The 25,285-nt window shown below is 44.5% G+C and overlaps 2 protein-coding genes across 2 annotated transcripts; both read right to left on the bottom strand.

Moving 5' to 3' along the window:
- Positions 1-871: 871 nt before the first annotated feature.
- LOC119777395 (storkhead-box protein 2-like) lies at positions 872-10,597 on the bottom strand. The gene is made up of 4 exons (XM_038276259.1): positions 9,761-10,597; positions 7,544-7,696; positions 4,532-6,842; positions 872-1,834 (listed from the first exon to the last, which is right to left on the bottom strand). Exons 1-4 carry the CDS (start codon positions 10,098-10,100, stop codon positions 1,630-1,632), a joined length of 3,009 nt encoding a protein of 1,002 aa, XP_038132187.1. The 5' UTR covers positions 10,101-10,597; the 3' UTR covers positions 872-1,629.
- Positions 10,598-16,802: 6,205 nt separating this feature from the next.
- LOC119777396 (trypsin inhibitor ClTI-1-like) lies at positions 16,803-24,074 on the bottom strand. Its single transcript, XM_038276260.1, has 4 exons — positions 23,946-24,074; positions 23,178-23,275; positions 17,349-17,458; positions 16,803-16,999 (listed from the first exon to the last, which is right to left on the bottom strand). Exons 1-4 carry the CDS (start codon positions 23,980-23,982, stop codon positions 16,948-16,950), a joined length of 297 nt encoding a protein of 98 aa, XP_038132188.1. The 5' UTR covers positions 23,983-24,074; the 3' UTR covers positions 16,803-16,947.
- Positions 24,075-25,285: the final 1,211 nt, after the last annotated feature.

Below are 25,285 nucleotides of genomic sequence, written 5' to 3' on the forward strand. Positions count from 1 at the left end.
TGCATCACGGTTTTAAACCATTCTAAAGGTTCTTCTATCCTGGTGTTGCTAACAAAGCCAGGTAATCCTTAGAAACCCAAACAAATAGGCTCAGAAATGAAGTAAGACTGAAATGATGAAAGGTTGAACACAGAGGAGGAAAAAAGGCTTGGAGATCTGCTGGAAGAACGCAACCAATCAGCTGCATGGGAACCAGTGCCAGTTGAACAAGCCCCGCCTTCAGCAAGCCCCTCCATGAACAGGACCACTTTAAAGAGGACCCACCTTAAAGCCGCCCTTGAAAAGGCCCCGCCTTGAACAGGACCCGCCTTGAACAGAACCCGCATTGAACAGGCCCTGCTGAACCTCAGACGGTCTGTGTGGAAGAACGACTCCTTCCTCCTCCAGGTATGAATTACCCAGGTTGCTCCTAAAGCTTTAATGTTACTGGCACCTTTAGAAAAATGTGAGCATAAAATGGTTCCTGGGCAGCAGACTGGACTAGCGACAGTAAAGACAACAGGACTTTCTTCTGCCAGCGGTAGGAGCAGCAGCATCAGGACCATCGACCTACAAACATCCAGGTACAAACTTATGAGAACTATGTTTTATTAAATTATGTCCAAGCAATCAGCTGAGAGCTAGGCTAATTAGCCGTGGTGGATCACTCAAGGTAATAAGGTTTAAAGTCAGGGAGAGTTGGTTTCCTCACATAGAATAAGAAAAACAGAAAGGTCTACCATGGTCCATGGAGGGAGCAAACGTTCATAGCTTTGAATGAAAAAAAAAAAACGCTTCATTGCTGAGGAACAAGAGAGGAATGATGGATAGAAAACCATCTTCAGTCCAGATTATCCGTGACTTTACACCATAGACACTGAAACCCAAAGAATGAAAATGACTGCTCGACTAGATTGGTTTATTAAGTTGGAAATAAGCAGGGAACTGCTGGACTTTTTACAGTAGGGAACTACTGACAGCACAAACAGGATGAACCATGCAGGCGTTAGCCTCCCATCATCATTCTGGGCTACGTTAAAGTAGTGGAACTAAAGGTCAAAGGTTATCTGAAACGTCAGACACTAACAGTCCAGGATGCCGTCTCAGTCTCACCATGTCAAACTGGCCGGCATAAACATTTATCTCCCAAAAAAATCTGACCTTTGGAAGACCCCCCCCCCCTGTGAAATCAGTGTTGGTTTTATAGAAAGTTTGGAAATATGATTTGTGCGTGTTAACAAAATACCACAAAATATACAAATATATGAAAATCTTTTTCCTCCGGCTGTGTTTCCTTAAAGGGTGTCTGCAGGTAGCAAATGTGACACCGCAGCTGAAGGGTGAACAGTAGCTAACGCTGGTGCAGCACCATGAGGAGACGCACCGTCTGGAGACCAGGGATGAGACTGGAACTAACAAAACCTGAGATTACAGAGAATACAGACATACTATAAACACACACACACACCTCAACCAAAACAGATAGGATAAAAAAATGCTAGAGCAGTGGCTGGAGGCCGGAGCCAGCAGCGGCTCAGGGGGTAGAATGTCTTTGTTGCCTGCATGGGTTCATGTCTCTGACAAAGAGCTTCCATCCGCCGCTCCACCGCTCCACCGATCCGCCGCTCCACCGACCACTCAGATCTGATTTCAGACACTGGTGATGGATGCCAGGCAGGTAGTGGGCTTCTGCAGCTTCTCCTGAGGAGTGCTGGCAGACTCTGAAATGGAGCGGAAGGAGAAAGGAGGAGCGCTGCCGCGGGTGGCGCCCAGGTGTCCGGGGCTCAGGGCCGAGTTCTGACGTCGGTTACTTTCCACTATTGAGGAGGTGTTGGAAGCTAAGCTCTCCCTTGTTCTGTAGAGACAGACAATAGAAAGATGTCAAACAAAAACAGCAGGAGGTGCTATGCTCCAGGGAGCAACAACAGGCAGAATATACATGAAACTCATTAAAAAGGAGATGATATCACACCATAAAAAACGTCCTAACTAACCATGTCCTAACTAACTACCCATGTCCTAACCAACTAACCATGTCCTGACTCACTAACCATGTCCTAAATAACCATGTTCTTACTAACCTAACATGTCCTGACTAACCAGACATGTCCTAACTAACCATGTCCTAGCTAACCAACCATGTCCTAACTAACTACGTCCTGACTAACCAAACATGTCCTAACTAACCAACCATGTCCTAAATAACCATGTTCTTACTAACCTAACATGTCCTGACTAACCAACCATATCCTAACTAACCAACCATGTCCTAGCTAAAAATGTCCTAACTAACTACGTCCTGACTAACCAAACATGCCCCAACTAACCAACCATGTCCTAGCTAAATAAAAATGTCCTAACATTGTCCTAACTAACCATGTCCTAACTAAAAATGTCCTAACAATTGCCAAACGAACCAAACATGTCCTGACTCACTAACCATGTCCTAACTAACCAAAAATGTCCAAACTAAAAAAATCCTAACTATGTCCTAACTAACAAACCCCGTCCTGACTAAGCATGTTCTAATCAACCAAACATGTCCTAACTAACCAACTAACCAATCCTGTCATAACTAACCAACCCTGTCCCAACTAATGAACCATGTCCTAACTAACTAGCCATGTCTAAAGTAACCAACCATGTCCTAATAAAACAATCATGTCCTAACTAACCAACCATGTCCTAACCAAACATGTCCTAACTAACCAAACGATGTCCTAACTAACCATGTTTTAACTAACTAACTAACTAACCATGTCCTAACTAATTAACCCTGTCCTAACTAACCAACCATGTCCTAATAAAACAATCATGTCCTAACTAACCAACCATGTCCTAACCAAACATGTCCTAACTAACCAAAGATGTTCTTACTAACCAAAAAATGTCCTAACTAAACATATCCTAACAAACGACGTCCTAACTAACCAACCATGTCCTAACCAACATGTCCTATATAACTAAACGTGTCCTAACTAAAAATATCTTAACTAACCAACCATGTCCAAACTAACAAAACATGCCCTTACTAACTAACCATTTCCTAACTAACCAATCATGTTGCAAGTAACAAAACATGTCCCAACTAACCAAACATGTCCTAACTAGCCATTTCCCAACCAACCAAGCATGTCCTAACTTACTAACCGACCCTGTCCTAACTAACCAAATATGTCCAAACTAAAAATGTCCAAACTAACCATGTCTTTATTAACTAACCATTTCCTAACTAACCAAAAATGTCCTAACAAAAAAATCCTAACTAACCAACCCTGTCCTAACTAATTAACCAACCCTGTCCTAACTAACTAACCAACTCTGTCCTATCTAACCAACCATGTCCTACCCAAGCAACCAGGTTCTACCAACCCAACCATGTCCTAACTAACCATGTCCCAACAAACCAACTATGTCCTAACTAACTACAGGTGCCCCAACTATCCAACCATGTCCTAACCAACCAAACAGGTCCTAACTAATCAAACAGGTCCTCCCAGCAGCTGGAAGACTCTAGAACCACCACTGTTCCCAGTAACCTCAATCAGTTCTTCCATTCATGCTGATTCTGCAGTTTCTACCTCAGTCAGTTAAATAACCTGCTGCTGTCATTTTAAACATCTCTGATGTTGATGCTATTTTCAAATTACTGGAAAAAAGTCCATAGCTGGATGTTGGTTATTTATTCTACAATTTTAGATTGTTAAAACACTTTCTAGTAATTTATTGTTTATATTTTAACTCTTCACTATTTTGTTATTCTTATACATTTTTCTAAGGTCCATGTTTGTGTGACCATTTTTTTTTCAATAATCTTTTTGCTGCTGAAAACACCAGTATTTCCCCACTGAGGGACAATAAAGAGATTTTCTATTGTATTTTATTCCATTCTTGCTGCACTAAAACATTTTTAACTATTGAGAAACAATTTATAAAAACCCAAATTAACTAGAGATCTTAAAACCTGCCGATGAAAAATATTGGATTATATATTCTGGTTCTTGCAGTCTTCACCACAAACCTTAAAAACTCTTTCTATTGACTTCCAGCCGCTATGAACGGCAGCAGGAAATCCCCCACAGGCTGCCTGCAGCAGAGAGCTTTCTGCGGGGATTTCCAGCGCTGCCTCCCGGCGGAATGCTGGAGGTCTGGAGCTCCCAACAAGAACTGCAGATTATAGTGAGATTATAAACCTGATGAACTGGTGAACAGAGGTATCTAGAGGTGGACTTTCTTACTTAAAAACATGTTAAACCTCTTTTTTTCCAGCTCATAAAGTAAATAAAGCCGAGCTGCTCTCTAGCTAGAAGCTACAGAACAGAGCAGATTAAGAACCAGACGCCGAGCAGCAAAGCAGCTGGACCACAGTCTGATCCAGAATCCACATTTCTGGGTTTAAGTGTTTTTGGTGTGAACGCAGCATAATGGTGGCGGTAAGTGGCTGCAATATGTAGGCAACACATACAGCCTGCGGATGGGATGTGGCAGTTACAGGGTTAACCTCAGATATACATAGATAAAGATGGTAGAGCATTAACAGCAGTGCTCTCACCGTGGTGAGTTGAATCCACTGTCGACGGTGACGGAGCTGGAGTCCATGCTGTCCAGTCTGGCAGAGTGGACGGAATGCTGGCTCTGAAGTGGCTCCGGATGGTTCTCCTTAGCACCAGAGAAGGTAAGGGTCCTTTCAAAGCGCATCTGTAAATCTCTTGCCTTCTCTCTCTCCAACAACCACTGCATGGTGCCTATTCCACACCCTTCCACCTGGGAAAATCCACCTTTAGGCTTTTCTCCTTTTCCTTCTTTCGCCTGTCCATCTTCCACTTCCTCATCATCGGAGACATTGTAGTAGTCGAAGGAGCTCTCTGCAGTACTAGAAGGGGGGTCCACCCCCTGCGTAGGAACAGTCAGTGTTGCTACAAGAGGTTTGGGAGCATCGTCGGAATCAAGAGCATCGCAGGATGAAGACAGAGGGATAGAGGCAAGAACTGCAGGTTTCCTTAAGGAGCTGTAGCCAGGTAATGAGAGGCTGGGAGGAGGCCTAAAGATGGCGTCCTTGTGTTTGTCTTGCCCAGTGGAGGCACTGTGGGGAGGTCTGCCGTTTGACACAGCAGGGTCAGGGATAGACAGAGGTATTGGAGGTAGGCTTCCCCCTTTAGGTCCCACGTTTGACAGGTCCTCCTTTAAAGGGCTGCACGTCTGCCTGTCCGAAACATTTGCTTTGAATCCGCTCTGGCTGCTTTTGCCTAGACTTCCCAGCAGAACAGCGGCGTCTGAGGCAGCAGCACACTGGAAGTAATCGTCGGGAAGGCTGGAGGCGGGCTGAGGGTTTGGTGACGCTGGCAAACTGTCTCTGCTCTTACTTTTCTCAAAGCTTCTGGCAGCATCTAAACCCAGGGAATCCACCTTAGATGAAGGGGGTGTGGCCCGGACGTAGTGACATGAGCTCTGGGCAGCTCGTAGAGTGCCGTCATCCGTGAAATAACGACTGCGCTCATCGTAATAATCGGGCGGTGGTCCCATCAACCCAGTGTCCACCAGTCCTTTGGAGTTATCCATGGATCGAGAACGTTCTTTAGCCTTGCTACTGCGCTCGTTCCTCGACTTCCTCTCCTGGGTATGGGAGTGGGAACGATGGACTTTGGAATGATGAGCCGATGGGCCGTGGCTCGGCTCAGGGAAGGGCATCTCCATGCGGCGCTTGGCAAGCTCCCCAGACACATCCCACTCTGGCGTGACGGGCAGGTGAGAAGAGTCCAGAATATTGGGAATGCTGTGAGCGAGGTGATGTCGTGCTCGCTGGCGCTCCAAAGCCAGCGCTTGTTCTCTGGGTGAGCGAGCCAGCGAGGAGGAGTAACCTCTGAAGTCTTTGTCGGCCGGCTCTAAATGGGTACCATCGGTGGTTTCAAAGCGGAACGTTCTGGTCTTGCTGTGTGAGCGGCTGAGTTTGGATTGAGACTGCTTTCTGTGCCGACCCCCACTTCTTCTACTTCTGGAGCTCTGGTTAGCCGAAGACGACTTGCTTCTCTGATTGCGCTCTTCTTCAAGTCTCTTCATCACTGCTGTATGTCGGGCCAGATTTTCTACGGTAAGGTCAGGGTTGATCCTACGAATAATCTCCATCTCTACTTGACGGGGCAATTGGTTGGACTCCTCTTCGTCACGGAGTGGCCACTCCTCAGGAGGAAACTGAGCCGAGAAGGTCGCCAAATGCTTGGTCTTCTCCTTCTTAAAACTCAGGCGGAACAACTTCAAACCAAACTTCCTCCCACTCGTGGCGCTGCCCAGGGATTGCTTGTCCGGGTCACCTGTTCCTCCGGTAGCACCGAGCCCCCCTCGCTGCTTGATGAGGGTGTCTGTCTTGAACGGGAACCCCAGGGAGTTGCGGCTCTTTTCAGAGGTGCCGGCCGCCTGCTGAGGTGTTTGGGGGGAATACTGGGACAGGTGTGCCTCTCTGTGTTCTTTGGGGGAGCGCCGCTGCAGTGTGGTGTGGTGGCTGGGTGGGTCATCTGCACGGTAACTACTGTTGTAGAAAAAATCCTCCCCTCCGGCGCAGTGGTTTTGGCTGGACTTGGTGTGTGAGCAGTCTAGGAACCCGCCAGAATTGGAGGGTGTTACGGTGCCAGAGGGAGGAGAGATGCACTGAGTTTGCTGATGACGCTGTTGTTTCTGATGTTGGTGCCTGTCAGACGATCGTTCCTCTAAGTGGTACCACTTTGAACTAGTTCGAATAAGACTTGGAGTGACGAAGTAGGTTTGAGGAGTTACAATGAAATATCCCTCAGGTGTTGGGTAGATTTTACGCTCCCGGACTAGTAAGCTGAGCGTGTGGTGCAGCGCTTCCTCTGTCGGTGTAGGAACCCCTGAGTCCAAATCAGAAAAAAAGGAAATACAGAAATCAGGTCATTAAAGACCCCAGAAAGCCATCAACATTACACCACATGACAGAAAACAGCCATCTCATCTCTGGATGGATCCATATACACCATACTGCCCCCACCATGCTGTTAGTCTCTGCTCAATCAATGTTAAAATCATCTTAGCAGGATTTGTTGAACTTATCCTGACTCTGATGCTTATTCCAGGAGAGTTCTGAGATGAGTAAAGCTTCAGAAATCATGTGTCCTTTACTGGAGGAGCCTGCAGATGTTGCAGAGCTATGGCTCATTACGCTCCATTTTAACATGGATTCATTGCCGTTTTCTCCTGTATCAACAATTTATCTTAAAGATATTTCAGCCACCAATGGCTCATGTGAAACAGCAAATAAAAGGTCCCTGTGCCAGTTGCGTTGCGTTGTGTAAGTGACGGAAACACCCGGTGGGGAAGCCAACACTAATGGCAACCAGCTGATCAGATGAGAAACCAGTTTTAGGCCTTTATGGCTAACTGGGAACATTGGCCAAAACATCTTTGTGTTGAAAAATGAAAGGTTAACACCTGATGGACTCTGAGGGTTCCCTCTGTGCAGCTGATGGAGTCTCTCCTTACAGTCCTTCGTGTTTCACTAAGTTAAGGTTCCTGTTTCTAAACTGACGATAATTTCCACGGAAACCTGCGTTACCTGGAAAGCATGTCTGCAGGTGTTCTGTTAGAGCCTCATGAGTGACGGGCTTGTGGGCGGAGTTCATCGCAGAGACAGCCAATAGTAGAACGTCTCCCAGTGGGATGAACTGTGACTGGCTGATAGGAGACATACTGATGGGAGAGACATCACCTGGAAAGAAAAACACATCTTGAGTTTATAGTTAGGTGGACAAAGGTCTATATTACATAGAAAACCCTCTCAAACACCAAACATGAGTGTAAGTGCATCAGGAGTCAGACAGCAGCACCGCATGGAGAGAGAGGAGCGGTGATCGCTGAAGATGGAACCAGCTGAACTTCTCTATGAAAACGCAACATGGCGGCCAATCAGGGACTGGATGGAGGAGAAGCTTTTCTACTTTAAATAATTTCATCCAAGAAAGACTGTTGATCATCCTCCCTCACCTCCAGCACAGAGCCCCGTCTGCCACTGCCCGCTGCCCAGCATCAGGGCTCTCTAAGGGGGGAGATTTACAAGGTGGTCCTGGTGAATCCAAGCGTCATCCAGACTAGTGCTGAATTAATTAATCTGATTACTTGTGATTGATCGATTATTGGAATAATCATCGGTATAGTTCTGTTTCTCTGGCTGTGTGTTTCCTGGACGGGCCGCCTGTGGAGCTGGTTGACATTTGCCTTTTGTATCTATGCTTCTTTTTCTATGTCTGCTTCTGTCTCCTTGAACCCCAGTGGGCCTCAGCAGATGGCCGCTCACACTGAGCCTGGTTCTGCTGGAGGTTTCTTCCTGTTCAAAGGGAGTTTTTCCTCTCCACTGTCGCTACAAGCATGCTTAGTGTGAGGGATTGCTGAAGAGTCAATGAGTCGATGCAATCAGCTGGTTTTCCTTAGAAAACTTTGAATCAATCTGACTGGATGATCTGGTGATCTGGAAAGTAACTTGAGATGACATGATGTGAATTGGCACTATAGAAATAAGCTGAATAGAATTGAATCAACTAATTTAGTAATCTGTTAATCATTAACCGGAGTGTAGAGACTATGCCTGACAGAGGAATTCAATTAGAGCAGCAATTGGCTGAATGATCAGCCGGTGGAGTGATCGGCCTAGCGATGGATCGGTGCACTCCTACTTCCATTTTATTTGAATTAGTATAAAAAAAAAAAAAAGAATTAGTATTAATGCGTCATTGATGGTGAGATGTGAAGATGACAGGTTGATGGTCTCATGGCTGATGGTTCCTGGTCAGAGGCAGTGAGAAAGATTCAGAGAGAAGAGCTGACAGCTGTCAGTCAGACCTGCCAGACCTTCATGGGAGAAACTCTCCGTCCCAGAAAGCTTAGAAAAAGAGCTGAAATCATTTACTGAAATAATCCCCAGCTAACTTAGTCATTGATTAATCATCACCTCTAAACCTGCCTTCAGCTGACAGAGCGCCACACTTAGAGCAGGAAATATACCAACATTGTAAAAAAAATTATATTTAGCATTTAAATAAAGAAAACATTTCATTTGTCAATCTCCTCTATCCAGAACTGGAGTCAAGTTTCTCCTGGTTATATTCTGTAACATCTTCAGGAAGTTTTCGCTCCCTGATAATTAATCAACAGATGATAATTAATCAACAGATTAGTGGCAGCGCTGCTTAAACATACAGCCAGAGCAGGGTGGGGCCCCTGAGGGCCGCCAGCCTGGGGGGCCACTGGTTCAGCACACCTGAATGAAGCAGTGAGATGATTAGGAGTTTTGGAGGAGGTAACTGCATCCTGAGGAGGAGGAACCCATTGCATCCTGAGGAGGAGGTGCTAACTGCATCCTGAGGAGGAGGAAACCCACTGGATCCTGAGGAGGAGGAAACCCACTGGATCCTGAGGAGGAGGTGGTAACTGCATCCTGAGGAGGAGGTAACTGCATCCTGAGGAGGAGGTAACTGCATCCTGAGGAGGAGGTAACTGCATCCTGAGGAGGAGGTAACTGCATCCTGAGGAGGAGGTAACTGCATCCTGAGGAGGAGGTAACTGCATCCTGAGGAGGAGGTAACTGCATCCTGGGGTGCAAACTGATCCAGGGGTGCTGGACCAAGGATAGACCTAACAGTAGGAGGACAGCGGCCCCTAGGAGCTGGCAGTAGAGAAACAACCTGTAGGCTGACCTGATGACCTCTGGGATCAAACTGGGATTAAGATTGAAGTGATTAATCTCCCTGTTAAACTCAGATTAGCAGGCTGAGCTTACCCAGACATTTGATGGTGAAGCCCCGAGGAGGGTTGAGGGACCTGCGCATCCATCCCTCCCTCAGCACCTCCAGGTGGTCCTCCTTCCCCTGGATCAGCAGGACATGCTCATCGATCCATCCCAGGAAGAAGCTCTCAGACACGGCCTCAGAGATGCGGTGGTTCCAGATGTGCTGCTGGGAGTTTTCCGCCTTGAAATCAGCAAATATCTCGTACCCGGTGTGGTGCCTGGGCAGCTCCTCGCTCTCTGACACCGCGGCTGCATCGGCGGCCTCAGCGGCTCCATCTCTGGCCAGCACTATAGCCAGGGAATGGGGGGCGATCTGCAGGAAGGACTCCATTACGGCCTGTTAGCGGCTGGCTCTATGCCTCCATGGGGCCGCTTCACTCACACTGGAAGGCGGGCAGAGAGCAGCTGTTAGCCGGCCATGCGGCTAACAGCTGGGCAGCCCCCGCATAGCCCTGCTGCTAGCCTGCTAGCTAACCCCGCGGAGCTCCTCAAGGTTGCATTAAAGTCATTTCTGTCCCTCTAAGCAGCAGAGTCGTTCAGGGAACACCTGCTTTCTACCGCTAACATCGGATCAGGAGCAGCCGCGCGCTTTGCTAGCTCACACAGCAGCTAGCTACATGCTAACGCGATGCTAGGTCACCCAGGCAACAGCTGCGCGAGCTGCCCTCCGCAGCTGGAAGGCACGCGCCTCTTTGTTCCTAGCCCTCGCGAGGTGTGGAGCAGTCCGAGCTGTCAGCGCGGAGCAGCTGAGTCCTGCTGGGCAGCATCCAGCCTGACGCCATAGCTGGACGCTCAGCACGCTCACCTTACGTCATCACGGCGCTGCGTCACAGCGCGTCATCACCGCCCGCAGCCAGGCTGCTAATTAAAGAAGCAGGATTTAGCCAAACTCAGTGATCGTCCTGTTTCCTGTTCTGTCCTCTCATTCTAAATGTTCCTGCTGGCAGAGAAAGGAAGTCTGACCCTAATCTGAACAGATTGTTTGGATTCATTTAGTTCAAATCTTTAAAAATATAAAAGCATTGCTTCAAAAGAGAAGAGAATGATCTACTTTGTTCCTGTGTTTATCTGTCCCTCTGTTTGCTGTCATTCATGTCAGGCTGGTTAATGACGCCGGCCTGTTAAAGCTGATGTCTTCCATCTAATTAGGACAGTTCCTCCACCAGGATAAAAGGTTATTATGTTCATTATAAAATAAAATGCAAGAGCGGATCATCTCTGGTGAATTGTCCCTGATCTGGAACATCACCTGGATATGGAGGCAGTGATGTCTCCTCATTCACAAACATCTGATTTAATGATTTAATCTATAAAAAGTTTCTCCTCGCTGTTATCCAGGAGTGACTTCCTGACCAAGCGAGTCTGATGGTCTGAGTGAGATCACGGTCTGTTTGCCCTGCAGTCATGTTTTACAGTCATATAGGTTAGAAAGTGTTTGATCTCTGTGATTGGCTTCTCTGGAAAGAATCCACCAGAGAAAGCTTGAAGGTATGAGCAGCAGTCAGAGGCAGAGATGCAGCGACATGATCCACAGACGCTTCAGATGGGGACTTTCACCTCACTGGGGGGGGAGAAGCCTGGATGTGTTCTAGGTGGAGCGACACCAGCTGGAAATCATCCGGCTCTCCGCCACCATAGCCTGGACTCTGGAAAGCAGCTCCTCCAAAGAGGCTGAACTCTCTTTTACTCTGGAATGGCCCACAGGAGATGTGGAGAGTCGGGATGGGTCTCCCCCCAGCTCACCCGTCACATGCAGGAGTTCACAGCCTAAAGCTGTTGCTAACAGTCCTTCACTGTCTGTGGGGGCAGAAACCCCCAACCGCGGTGGTGGACGTCAAGATGAAGGAGGAGACGTATGGAGCCTGGTTGGCTTGTGGAGTCCTGAGGCAGCGAGGAGGCTTCATGAGGCCAAGTGTGCTTCTGCCCATGATGTTTGCAGAGACAAAGACTCAGGCCTGGAGATGGAGAGGACATGGAGAAAGACTACCGACCGACCTCAAAGCCATGCTGCCAAACCATCAGGAACCCACTGAGGGGGGAGCAGTGCTTTGCTAAGCATTTTTAGTGAAAGTTGCTGAACTTAAATGAGAAATTCTTTAGACACCTAAAAGAATACTTTAAGGATCTCCTTAACCCAGGTGACCTGCCCTCCATGGCCGCCGAAGAGATGGATGCTCAGGGCTGCATACATTCATCACCCAGGTTGAGGTCACACAAGTTGACAAACCCAAAGAACCAGATCCTGGATCCAAGCTTCTTCTTCAGGGAGGCTGGGCTCTCCCACACAGAGAGGAGGAGGAGCTGGGTCATCAGAGTAGAGCTGCTCATCCTCCAGAGGAGTCAGCTGAGGAGGATCAGACATTTTTATCTGATGGACGCCTCCCTCTGAGGGGTTCCAGGGATGTCCCACCTGGAGGAAGACCAGGACACCATGGAGGGTCTATGTCTCTGCTGGACCGGGAGGAGCTGGAGGAGGAGTCTGGATAGAGGGGAGTCTGGATAGTGGAGGAGTCTGGATAGAGGGGAGTCTGGATAGTGGAGGAGTCTGGATAGAGGGGAGTCTGGATAGAGGTGAGTCTGGATAGAGGGGAGTCTGGATAGTGGAGGAGTCTGGATAGAGGGGAGTCTGGGTAGAGGTGAGTCTGAATAGAGGTGAGTCTGGGTAGAGGGGAATCTGGATAGAGGTGAGTCTGGATAGAGGTGAGTCTGGGTAGAGGGGAGTCTGAATAGAGGTGAGTCTGAATAGAGGTGAGTCTGGGTTGAGGTGAGTCTGGATAGAGGTGAGTCTGGATAGAGGTGAGTCTGGGTAGAGGTGAGTCTGGGTAGAGGGGAGTCTGAATAGAGGTGAGTCTGAATAGAGGTGAGTCTGGGTAGAGGTGAGTCTGGATAGAGGTGAGTCTGGGTAGAGGGGAGTCTGAATAGAGGTGAGTCTGAATAGAGGTGAGTCTGGATAGAGGTGAGTCTGGATAGAGGTGAGTCTGGGTAGAGGGGAGTCTGAATAGAGGTGAGTCTGAATAGAGGTGAGTCTGGGTAGAGGTGAGTCTGAATAGAGGTGAGTCTGGGTAGAGGTGAGTCTGGATAGAGGTGAGTCTGGATAGAGGTGAGTCTGGGTAGAGGGGAGTCTGGGTAAAGGTGAGTCTGGATAGAGGTGAGTCTGGATAAAGGTGAGTCTGGATAGAGGTGAGTCTGGATAGAGGTGAGTCTGGGTAGAGGTGAGTCTGGATAGAGGTGAGTCTGGGTAGAGGGGAGTCTGGGTAGAGGGAAGTCTGGATGGAGGGGAGTCTGGATAGAGGGGAGTCTGGATAGAGGGGAGTCTGGGTAGAGGGAAGTCTGGATGGAGGGGAGTCTGGATGGAGGGGAGTCTGAAAAGAGGAGGAGTCTGGGAGTCTCTGCTGGGGCTGGGGCCGCTGTGACCCGATCCCTACTGTGGCCGGCAGGTGCAAACCAACATTACAAAATCTAAAAAAACTTTTACAAGGTCTTAAAACAAATTATCATTCTAGAAAACAAATTTACATAAAAAATAAATGAATAAACAAAACACTTTTAAATATTCAAAACAAATAGCATTTTAACAAAACAAATAAAAAAACATGTGAAACACTTTTACAAGTCCCAAAACAAATCGAGGGTTTGGAGCCAGAGGGGCGTAAGTGGCATTTTGGTCAAAAATGAGTACTATATATCAAATGAAAGGTCTTGATTAGCTCCATCTAGTGGTGCCAAAGATACAAATCAGTACTGTTTGGAGCCACAAGGGCATATGTACATATACGCCCTTGTGGCTCTGAGTAATACCAGACCCTGCAGTGCATTTCAGAGTCAAAAGGGCGTAACACAAGTGGTGCCCAGTGCTAAAATGGGTGACAGAACTGCGGACATGCAAGAACTGACTGAGGCAGAAAAGATTTTGATCAGTATAATAAGGGAAAGTGATGAAGTTGAAGATGAAGCTTCAGAGATTGCGCTTCCTGCCGCTACAAATGCAATGCAAACTTTCCAGAAGAAGTGCGACAAAGCATCTTTGAGTGCTATTGGCAGATGGGTGATTCCGCAAGGCAGAAAGACTACATCCTCAACCATGTAATCAAGGGAGAAAAAAGAAACAAGGAAAAGGTGTCAAGGAGAAGTAATTCCGTTGAGTATTACTTAACATCCAATGGGCAGCAGATTAGAGTATGCAAGGATTTCTTTTTGAAGACCCTTGATATTTCAGAGAAGTTTGCACGATCAGCAGGCGCCCTCACACACTGATTTGGGAATGACCCCTCCAAGCAAGAAAGGACGCCATGCACCACATAACAAAATCCCAGAAAGCAGCAAAGAAAAGATCAGAGAACACATCCGCTCATTTCCCACACTTGAATCTCACTACTCCAGAAAAGACACAAGCAAGCTGTATCTGGAAGGTTCTCTAAATCTCATGAAAATATATGACTTGTATAAAGAGAAATGTGGAGAGTGGAACATCCAACCAGAAAAGCTTAGTATGTATAGGTCAGTGTTTGACAAGGAGTTTAACATGGCCTTCCATACTCCTAAAAAAGACGCATGCAAATACTGCGAGTGGTATAAACGTCTAGAAGACCACGAAAAAAAAAGCACAGTGAGGAATACAATGCCCACCAATTAAGAAAGACCAAGGCAAGAGAACAAAAAGAAACTGATAAAAACAGAGCAAAAGAAGATGAATCATGCAAGGCTGTCACCTTTGACCTTGAGCAAGTCTTGACAACTCCATGGAGTAATGTGAGTAGCCTGTTTTACTCACGAAAGTTGAGTACATACAACCTCACCGTGTATGACATGGGCTGTAAGGATGTTAACTGCTACATGTGGCATGAGGGGGAAGGTGGCCGTGGATCTTCTGAGATCAGCACATGTGTTCACATGTACCTTAAAGGACTTAGTCCTCAAGTGAAACATGTTGTTCTGTACTCAGACACTTGTGGGGGACAGAACAGAAATGCAGCCTTCAGCACTATGTGCTTGCATGCTGTGAGCTCGCTGCCTCTCTCAACAATTGACCACAAGTTCATGGCACAGCCAATGGCACAGCCAAATGGAATGCGACAGTGTGCATGCCGCAGTAGAAACTGCAAGGCGCAAAGTGTGCATCTACTCCCCTGATGGGTATTACACACTGGTGAGGATGGCAAGGCAGGGAAACCCATACCGTGTGAATGAGCTTCTGCATAAGGATTTCCTTGATTTCAAATCCCTCTCCAACCTCACGGTGAAGAACAGATCAAAAGATGAGGAGGGACAAGCTGTCCATTGGCAGAAGATAAAGTGGTTCCGCTACACGAAAGAAGACCCGAAGACAATCTACTTCAAGTATGATGTCACTGCCCCAACTTTCAAAAAGATGATGGTACGCCTACCAACCAGAGCCACAAGCACCATACAATCACCAAGCTCACTGTATGAAAGCCCTCCAGGCATAAATGCCTTGAAAAAAAAGGATCTCCTCACCCTTTGCACCAATGGGAGTATTCCTAATTACTATGCAGAGTTTTACAACTCCCTGAAAGTAGTAGGCACTGATAGTACAGATGTGTAGTTGACAAGTGGAATGTGTAAACATGACGCATTAAATTAAATGTTAGAGTTAAAGAACTTAAATGTTAAATGTCAAAAATTAAATGTCAAAGTTTTACATGTTTAAATGTTTTAAGGTGAACTAACTGGTTAACTGAATAAATGTTTTAAATGAAATACATATTTTTTCTGTCATGACTCAGAATTGAAATAGGTCTATCTCATTTTGGCCATGCCCAGGCTAAATAAATGAAATATTAATAAATGATAATAATAGCAAAAATAATAAAATAAGACTGTTTTTCTTATGAATGTCAAGTGTTTGAAGCCAATATTTTGTATGTAAATCAGCAGATACGCCTTATTTTCTTTACAAATTCTGTATATGCTTGGTGTCAAAAGGGCGTATCTGCTGTTTTTTACCTATTTTTTATGATTTTGTAATGTTTTACAATATGTTAATTGCTTTAATATATCATAATCTGTTTACTGAACTACTACTTAATACAAGTATGTATGTGGGTGCAATGTTGACGTTGAAGGTTAATAAATACAGTTGATTAAAGTTTGGTCATAATTTTGTTTTCGCTCTCCTGTAAAGTTGGTCAAATGCCACTTACGCCCCTCTGGCTCCAAACCCTCGAAATGATCATTTGAGGAATTCAACCGGAAAGGGTGGGTACTAACTCTGAGTGTCTGTTCCCCCTGTGTCGCGAGCGCGCATTGCAGCCAGAGAGGCGGATCTGACCATATTCAGGGCGCTCCTGATCATTTCTCAGTGAAAACAGCTCATATAATCATCTCAACTTTGTAACATTCATTTTAATCTATTGCTCTTTTTACAAATGTGTAAAATAAATACATTAACGAGGTCTTCTTACGCTGTTTTGTGTTGTTTTTTAAACGCCAAGAGAATCGGTATTTCTCCAACTTTTGTACCTTCAGCCTGACAGAAATAAACGTCAGTCACCAAACACAACAACACGTAGTGTATTTTTAATTTTTCATTGCTGATATAAGAGGATGGAAACTGGCTGAAAGCAGGGCACACAAATTAAGACGTCCTGCGAAGATGAGAGTAGAATTTCTGGTTAATCACCTTCTAATGTAAAATATGACAGATTACTGGATTAAGGACATTTATAGTTTAACATCTCACACATAACAATTTTAGAGGCTGCAGTACCCTTTCCAGTTGAATTCCTCAAATAATCATTTGTTTTGGGACTTGTAAAAGTGTTTCAAGCGTTTTTTATTTGTTTTCTTAAAATGCTATTTGTTTTGAAATTTTAAAAGTGTTTTGATTGTTTTATTTTATTTTTTATGTAAATTTGTTTTCTGAAATGACCATTTGTTTTGGAACTTTTTTAGATTTTGTAATGTTGGTTTGCACCTCCCGGCCACCGTAGATCCCAGCTAAAAGGAAGGCATTCATTACCACTATGATTATTCTTTTTAAATAGAAAAGGTGATAAATGCATATTCCTTCATTACTTTCTCACAAACAGTTTTTTATTCACATCAAAGTCTGTGGATTGTTTAAACAATAAGCTGCAGAGAATAGTTTTATTGAGACGGTTTATCAGAGGTCAATCTATGACTCTAAGGAGCATTTTTCCTCGTCTTCTTTTTGTGACTCATTGACGACACGGCCCTTTGCCAGCCACTCTGACATTTTTCTTCTCTCGTCTGTCAGAAGAAGAAGAAGAACAAGAAACACAGTTAGAATGGGTTAGAAATGGGACATGGGACTCAATCATTTGCTACCGGAGTTTCTCAACTTTATTTTTCTAATCCAGCCTTCCTGTTAGCTTTCTGCCTGATTCTGAGCTGATTCTCTGAGCCTGGCTTAATCCTATCAGACCTGTCCTAGTGTGTTTATTTTCATTTGCTTTTAGGCAAATACAGATTATTTGATTACGTTTCTCTTCATTAAATAAATATGAAAGAGGTGAAGAATGCAAACAAAACTCTGGCTCCTTTTCCTTGGTGTGTTCTGTGTGATTTCAGCTTGTTTGTGGACAGAAGGGTGACATACTGGTTCTCCTGGCAGAGAAGACATGTTGTCCCATATGTCTTTCCATTACTTCCACAGACTGGATCATACTCCTTGGTACAGCCCTTTCCTTCATAGCCTTCACAGGCCGGCTGGAAAAAAATGGAAAAAAACGGAATGAATGATAATGATTGTGTTTGATGATGATGTGATGTGAATTGGCAGCTATAAATCAAATAAATAAGTGTTTTCTAACTGCAATTAAACTTTCAAAATCATATATTTTGTTTTATAACATTTGTGTTTTCTACTGAATGATTCAAGGCCTTTTTAAACAGTTAATGTTATAATATTCTGATAAAACATCATACTCCAACAATGATAATACATTATACAGGAATTAATGAATGAATTCATTGTTCCATTTTAGGCAATCAAAGGAGATTCACTCAAACTAATGATTTTAATGAGAGGTGACGCAGCAATAACTTTAATCTGCTAGATAAAGATGTAGAAAAGCAGAAGGCTTTCATCAGTGCTGGCTCCCATCAGACCCCAACAGTGGAGTCTGGGGGAGTTTTCTCCACGGGGGCCTAGAAATCAAAATACACGTATACCAAAAACCAATCAAACATATACTTGTCAGAAGGTTCAGAGCAAAGGACAAGTAATGCCAGTCAGAACGTGATATATTCAAAAAGGCATTTATTGATCAAGTGTGCAGCTGGTCATCGGCTGCGGCGGGCTCACTGGTAGGAGCTTTTTAATGAGCCGGCACCAGAGATCAGTAAAACCTGGAGGTAACAGCAGGTTTAACCCGGCACACATGGAAAAGAGAGAACGAGGGAGCTGGAGGGGCACTGCCGCTGGGTTCACCATCTCAGAAATGGGCCGATAAAGCAGACGGCCAGCTTTCTACTATCCACCTTAAGGGGGAGATTCTCGTTGGACAGCCAAACCTTCTGGACTACCTTACCGGACCAATCTGCTATGACCAATCAAGGCCTTAGAAATGACCTTTCTAGCTCTTCTCCAGGCCCGCTGACACCTAAGAGCAGACAGGCGAGCAGAAGGAACCTTAGCATCTCTCTCCTGAATGGTGAACACTGGTGGTTGAAAACCCAAAACAACAAAAACTGGAGAGAGAGCCCAGTGGTGCAAGAGGAAGCAGAATTAATCGCCTGCTCCACCCAGCAGAGCTGACTGGCCTACTTAGTGGGATAAGTCTTACAGAGAATACGGATCTTGGTCTCTGTTTCCTGGTTGGCCCTCTCTGTCTGACCATCCGTTTGGAGGTGAAAGTCTGATGACTGGCTGATGGAGTTCCCCAACAAGGAGCAGAACTCCCTCCAGAATTAGGAAATAATAAATAATACATCGGAAACGATGTCTGTGAGGAGACCATGCAGATGAAAAACTTCTTGGATGAGAACCTCCCCAATCTCCTTGGCAGCAGTGAGGTTAACAGTGTTACTTCCAGAACATGGTAACCGGGTGATAAAGTCCTATATAAGACCAAGGCTGAGAAGGGATAGGCAAACGTGTGAGAAAACCAGATGAAGGTCTTCTAGACGTCTTGGACTGATTACAGAGAGCACAGGCTGCAGCAAACTCTTGCACATCTGAAGACAGAGAAGGCCACTAAAACTGATCCTGAACAAAGATGATGGCTTTAGAAACACCAGGACGACAGAACAAACGTGAACCATGACAGAAGTTGAAAACTTTCCTCCTGAGATCATCTGGGACAAACAAACGGTCACTAGGGCAGTCACTAGGAGAAGGCTGGTTAAGGAGAGCCTGCTTGACTTCTTTCTCAACCATAGTTATAAAACATCTTAACGACTCTGGCAAATAAACTCAACAAACCACCTTAAACACCCTGGACAGAGCATCAGGTTTGACATTTTTGGTCCGGGCCTTTAAGACAGAGAGAAGTTAATCTTTTGGCAGACTTGAGATACTCCAGGTTCTTGTAGTCAGTCCATACCAGGAAAGGAGTCTTTGTACCGTCCAACCAGTGTCTCATCTGCTCTAGAGCTAACTTGACAGCCAGCAACTCTCTGTCCCTCGTATAATAGTTCCATTCCACACTGCAAAAACGATCTAGAAATAAGTAAAAAATTTCTTAAATTAAGTGTATTCACCCTTAATTTGAGCAGGTAAATGAGATAGTTTGCCAATGGAATGAGTAATTTTACTCTTGAAATAAGATAATTAGATAAAATGCACTAGAATTAAGACAATGCAATTGTGTTTTCTTATTTTAAGTGTGAATTCTCTTGTTCCATTGGCAAAATGTCTCTTTTACCTCCTCAATTCAAGAACAAATGCACTTATTTTAATAAAAAATGACTTAGCTAGATTAAAATTTTTTGCAGTGCACTTCTTAGAAAAAAAAAAAAAAAGCACAGGGATGAATCTTTAGCCTCCTGGCCCCGACCCCTGTACTGGAAGCATCCACCTCGGGTGACACAGAACAGGTGCAGAGGTGAAGAATGACCTGAGCCTTTTGAAAGCCTGATCACCCTGATCAGACCAACCCAACCTGACTTTGGAGAAGGTGAGAGGGTGAAGAAAAGCAAAAGCCTGTCTGTAGTTCCTAATTAAGCTCGCAAAAAAAATGAGCAAATCCCAGAAACCTCTGTAATTGCTTTCTATCGCGGGGAATCAGCCAGTCGGTAACAGCATGCAGAAACAGTTGGTTCTGATGAAGCAAGATAGACTTGAGGGGTTTCCTATGGGACTCCAAATCCCAAGAATGAATGATAATATCATCTAGGTACACACAAACAAAATGTCCTGCCATGCCTCTGAGCACATCAATACCTAGGTTTTGGAGAATTGGTGAGCCCAAAAAGCATCCCCAAGTACTCGTAGTGGCCGGTAGGAGTATTGAAAGCAGTCTTCCATTCGTCACCCTCCCGGATGTGAACCAGGTGGTAAGGATTGCGGAGATCCAGCTTGGTAAAAATCTTAGCCCCCTGAATCTGATCCAAAGCTGAGTTAATCAGAGAAATGAGGTACTGATTTTTAACTGTGGTGTCATTTAGTCCCCTGTAATCAATGCAAGGCCTGAGGAATCCGTCCTTCTTACCAACACAAAAGCAGCAGGGGGGGGTGGGGGGGATGATGCCTGCTGTAATTGACTCAGAGATGTAGTTCTCCATAGCGAGAGTCTCATCGGCAGATAAAGAAAACAAGCTAGCCCTAGGGGCTGAGGAAACTGACATTAAATCAATCCCACAATCAAAGATTTGGATATTTTCAGGAACTTTAGAGAGATCAGCGTAATAGTTATAAGTGATGACTGGTTAAGTTGATGGCCATCTAAGGATAGTACCTTATGGGCATCCGGTAAGACTGGCCCTGGTTGGCTGTGATTCTGAGGGGAAGGAGCTGGAGTATCGATCGGTCATCATGGACTTTGTGGACTGGTGTGAGAAGAACCACCTGTGTCTGAACACCAGTAAGACCAAGGAGATGGTGATCGATTCAGGAGAAGACCCTCACCTCACTCCCCATGAACATCCAGGGGCAGAACATAGAAACTGTGGAGAGTTTCAAATCCCTGGGTGTTTACGTCAATAATAAACTGGACTGGACTCATAACAGCGAGGCCATGTATAAGAAGGCCCAGAGCCGCCTCCCTCCACCTCCTGAGGAGGCTGAGGTCCTTTGCAGTGATCAGGCCCCTGCTTCAAACCTTCTCTGGCTCTGTGGTGGCATCAGCCCTCCTCTACGCTGTTGTCTGCTGGGCTCCTGGCAGCGCAGAGCGGGACAGGAAGAGACTGAATCAGCCGGTGAGGAAGGCCGTTAGCAGAGCTGTTAGTCACCAGGCTGAGGCTCCTCTTTTCTTCCTTTCTGTGTCATGTGATGGAAAAGTGTGTAACAGGCAGCAATACTTCCAAACCTGGCTGATGGTCTCACCGTGTTTGGGGCTTAAACCTGTAGCAGGAGGAAGTTGTTTCTCAGCTACTGTAGTCTGGCATAGCCTGAACTCTGTGATTTCACTATTGCTGTTGGTGCAGGAGGCCTTGGTGCCGACGGCAACATTAGAACCAGCTGCAGATATTGATATAATTTGGACCCGTCGGAATTTACAGAACAAATGAAGCTTCAATCTGGGAGACTCTTATCAGCGTCGCCTGGAACATCTGCTGATGTCCCACGTTCAGCTCCAGCTAATCAATATCAGCACCGCCCCTCCTCTCAAGCCAATCATCTTTCAAGGTCCCCCTCATTTAGCTCCTGGCCTCGACTCCCTCCAGCCGAGCTTTCACCCACCTCCCCCCATGGCACCCCTCACTCTCAGGCTATTATCATTCCCACCAGGGGCGGATTTAGGAACTTTGGGGCCCTAGGCAAAAACAGGCATGGGGCCCGCTGAATTGACCCATTATAGAGATACAGAGATGTTAATAAAATAGACATCCATTCTGCAGGTTGTGTCCCTCTCTTCTTGTCCCTTTTCTTGTTGTTTTCTTCTCTGTTTTGTACTCAGCTGACTTTTCATGCTGTCTCTAAAGGAATGAAAGATTTTTTCCAAGCACTAAGCTCACTTAGGTGATTGCTCCTTCCTGTGTTTCCAAAAAGGCCAAAGTAAATAACCCAGTCCTTCTTTTCACTGTAGACAAGCCATGATCTGCTTCTCTGTTCTCCATTTTTCATTTGGATGAAATAATAGCTGCATGAATCGTGACAGCAGACAAGATAGAGGAGAGCAGGAGGCGGGGTTACCAATCTACTTGCTCTGGAGAGCAGAGTTCGCTGCTTTTAGATGTTGTCGCCAAAGTCTCCACTAACAGAAAAAAAGTCGATAGATTAGGCACTAGGTGCTTTTCTGGAATAAAAGCACTAGAGGGGTCTGAAAAGTTGCTAAATATAGCAACAAAAGCGCTAAGTTAGCAACACTGCTCTTTGCATGGTTTGTTTTCAACTGGTTTGCTGCTGTCTGTTTGGACCTTTCTGAAAATTTGCAGCAAATGGACTGATCCAATGTGGTGGACACTGAAGGGGGGCAGAGACACACTTAATATTATAGTTTCATCAAAAACAATGTGCACAAATATAAATTAAAAATATATATTTTATGGGGCCCCCAGGAACTTGGGGCCCTAGGCAACTGCCTAGTATTGCCTAATGGTAAATCCCCCCCTGAGTCCCACTCACCCTTATCCCCTCACCAGGGTTCAGGCTCCTCAGGGAAGACTAATCTAATCCATTTCCTAGGTTACTCTTTTAAGCAGATGTCAATTCACACCATCAAAGTTTTCTGCCGGGGCCGGAGCGCCAAACAACATCTTTCATTCATGTCAATAAAACTGTCCAATTGCAGCTTTTCTCTGTGGGATTCTTTCCAAGTTGAATTTTTACTTATTATTATTATCTACTGTAAAATTAATGATTTTTCCTGCACCACTCCATGTTACATATTAATAACAGTTTTGATTAAAACTTGTAGCTATGACAGCAAAAAATGAACATGTTCAACCAATAAAATCTAATTTTTTCTCTGCTTCTGTCTCCTTGGGCCTCAGCAGATGGCCGCTCACACTGAGCCTGGTTCTGCTGGAGGTTTCTTCCTGTTCAAAGGGAGTTTTTCCTCTCCACTGTCACTACAAGCATGCTAAGTGTGAGGGATTGCTGAAGAGTCAATGAGTCGATGCAATCAACTGGTTTTCCTTAGAAAGAAAACTTTGAATCAATCTGACTGGATGATCTTGTGAACTGCATAAATAAACTTAATTTAATTAAAATCTAAAACTGTAGCCTCAGAAAAAAAAGGTTTCACTAAAATCCAGAAGGAGTGAGGAAGAAACTCCATGTGAGGGAAAAGAGCAGATGTTGATCCTAAAAGAGGAAACTCACCTCAGCATCTCCAGAGAGACCCACTTCTGGTTTTGGAGACGAGTCCTCCTCCTGATCCCCGGGATCCTGGGTCAAAAGGCCATCTTCCTGAGAAAGGCCTGTGCACACACGCACCATTACAGTCAGAACCACAGAGGAAGCTGTTCTGCTTTGAAGCTGCGCTCAATAAAGAGCTGCAGCAGCAAAAACACCTCGTCCTCATAAAACCAACACAGGAGAAAGGGAAAAAAAGCATAAAGCAAATGAAACTTTGCTTTGATGCATCCTGTCATTGTTTATGAGAAACTGTATAAATTAAGTCAAACTGAGACAGATTTTTTAATCTAAGTAGAAGATCAATAAAGCTGCGTCATGAGTCAGACAGACTGTTAAACAGACCTCTATGAATCAGTTAAAATCTTTTACCAGATGGTTTCCATGTTTGAAACCTGTTTATGTTGACATCCTGCATCAGGTTTATTCCAAAACATTTTTTGTTTTAAATTCCTCCTTTTTAAGGAAGACAGTTAAAGGATGTCAGACTTTTTTTTCCTTTCTCCTTTTAATAATTGCCTCATGTTGATAAAATTGTATTTGATCATAAAGGCATGTGCAACGTAACCAGAATGTGAATTATGTTTCAGCCGAAGCACTAATTCTATTTAAGATCAGTTTTTCTTTGAACTTCTTTGTCCTTTTAACGTGACTCTGACAGAGAAAAAACAGCAGCCAATAAAATCCTGTTTATAGCAGTAGAAACTAATTAGGACACAAATACTTTTTACTCACCTAAAACAAGAAGGAGCAGAAAACAGCAGAGCTTCATGGCTTCCAGATGGTTCTTCTACTTTAACAGGTGTGACTTTCACACACTTCACACTCACCTTTTAAAAACTTCCTGTTGAAGCTCTACAGCAGTCAGTTGATTGGCTCCTCAGCAAAGATAAGGGAAACTCACCAGATCACTGAGGCCAAAAGAAAACAATTAAATGCTAAATAAATAAATAGAATAACTAAGAATCTGTAATGACCTGAGAACCTGGGACTTAATATGCAGGACGATTTTCAAACCAGCTTTATTAATAAGTGCAGCGAGCGGCTGGTCGTCAGCAGGGTGGATTACCGGATCCTAAACTCAGGCAGTTAAGTCAGTGCTATGAATATTTGTACATTGTAAGTGTAAATTTTAAGTTGTAGAGAGAGTTACATTCCAAGTTTTGTATTTGCAGACTTAAAAAAAAAATTCTGAAGTAATTTTTTTTTTTTACACCTGTTCAAACTTTAATTGCAAGTACACAAATTCTGTTCCTCAAGCTTTACATTAAAAGACTTCTTACATTCTCAGTTTTGCTCCACATGGTCCAGAACTATTGTTGCTAAACCAAGGGCGTAGGTTTGATTTTAACTTTGGTAGGGACACGATTGGTCGGGTGTCATTGGTGCTATGCAATATGCACGCCCTTTTTTATGCTCGATGTGAGCATCCGTACTGATAAGAGGAATTCAATGTTAAAAGAGAAAAGCATAATTTTGCTACATTAATAAAAATTAAATAAAAAAAACACTACACTCATTAGATGCTGTTTATCAATGTTTGAAGCATTAATTGATTATTTCAATAATCGTCAACTAATTTAATAATTGATTCATCATTAACTGGAGTATAAAGACTCTAAAACATAATATAAATGTAAAATGTGTCTTTTTCCAACAGAGCAACCCACTTAGATCAGTAATTATACCAAAATTGTAAAACTACAATACATATATATAATCAAAATTCTCCATCCAGAACTCCTCATGTGGAAATATTTTAGTTTCACCTGGTTTATTTAGACATCACCTGAAGCACTGAAGGGCCAGCTGCTTCACCTACAAGCTGCCCTGCACCATTATTACTGGATATCTGTGTTTCCTATAATCATATAATGTATAAGTGCATTTTTAATAGTAAAGGATTAAATGTAACACAACCTTTTATCATTGTCCTATATTGATACTGTCTGACTGTATAAATAGCTCCTTATGTATATTTTCTTTTTAGTGGCATCATCTACAAACACAACACTGAGAATGAGCCTAAGTTTATTAAAATATAAAATCACTTTTAACAATTATAAAAGACAATA

The sequence above is a fragment of the Cyprinodon tularosa genome, unplaced genomic scaffold (genome assembly GCF_016077235.1).
Source record: "Cyprinodon tularosa strain WSP-4 unplaced genomic scaffold, ASM1607723v1 ctg1233, whole genome shotgun sequence".
Taxonomy (NCBI): domain Eukaryota; kingdom Metazoa; phylum Chordata; class Actinopteri; order Cyprinodontiformes; family Cyprinodontidae; genus Cyprinodon; species Cyprinodon tularosa.

Bases quoted from the DNA above. Each gene is read 5' to 3' on its own strand.
- LOC119777396 (XM_038276260.1), bottom strand. From the start codon at position 23,982: ATGAAGCTCTGCTGTTTTCTGCTCCTTCTTGTTTTAG. The intron at 23,276-23,945 runs GTGAGTAAAAAG...GTGTGTGCACAG, and splicing joins TCTGCTCCTTCTTGTTTTAG to GCCTTTCTCAGGAAGATGGC. The intron at 17,000-17,348 runs GTATGTCACCCT...TTCTTCTGACAG, and splicing joins CTTCTCTGCCAGGAGAACCA to ACGAGAGAAGAAAAATGTCA.
- LOC119777395 (XM_038276259.1), bottom strand. From the start codon at position 10,100: ATGGAGTCCTTCCTGCAGATCGCCCCCCATTCCCTGGCTATAGTGCTG. The intron at 7,697-9,760 runs GTAAGCTCAGCC...TTTTCTTTCCAG, and splicing joins CTTCACCATCAAATGTCTGG to GTGATGTCTCTCCCATCAGT. The intron at 1,835-4,531 runs GTGAGAGCACTG...CTGTCTCTACAG, and splicing joins AGTGGATTCAACTCACCACG to AACAAGGGAGAGCTTAGCTT.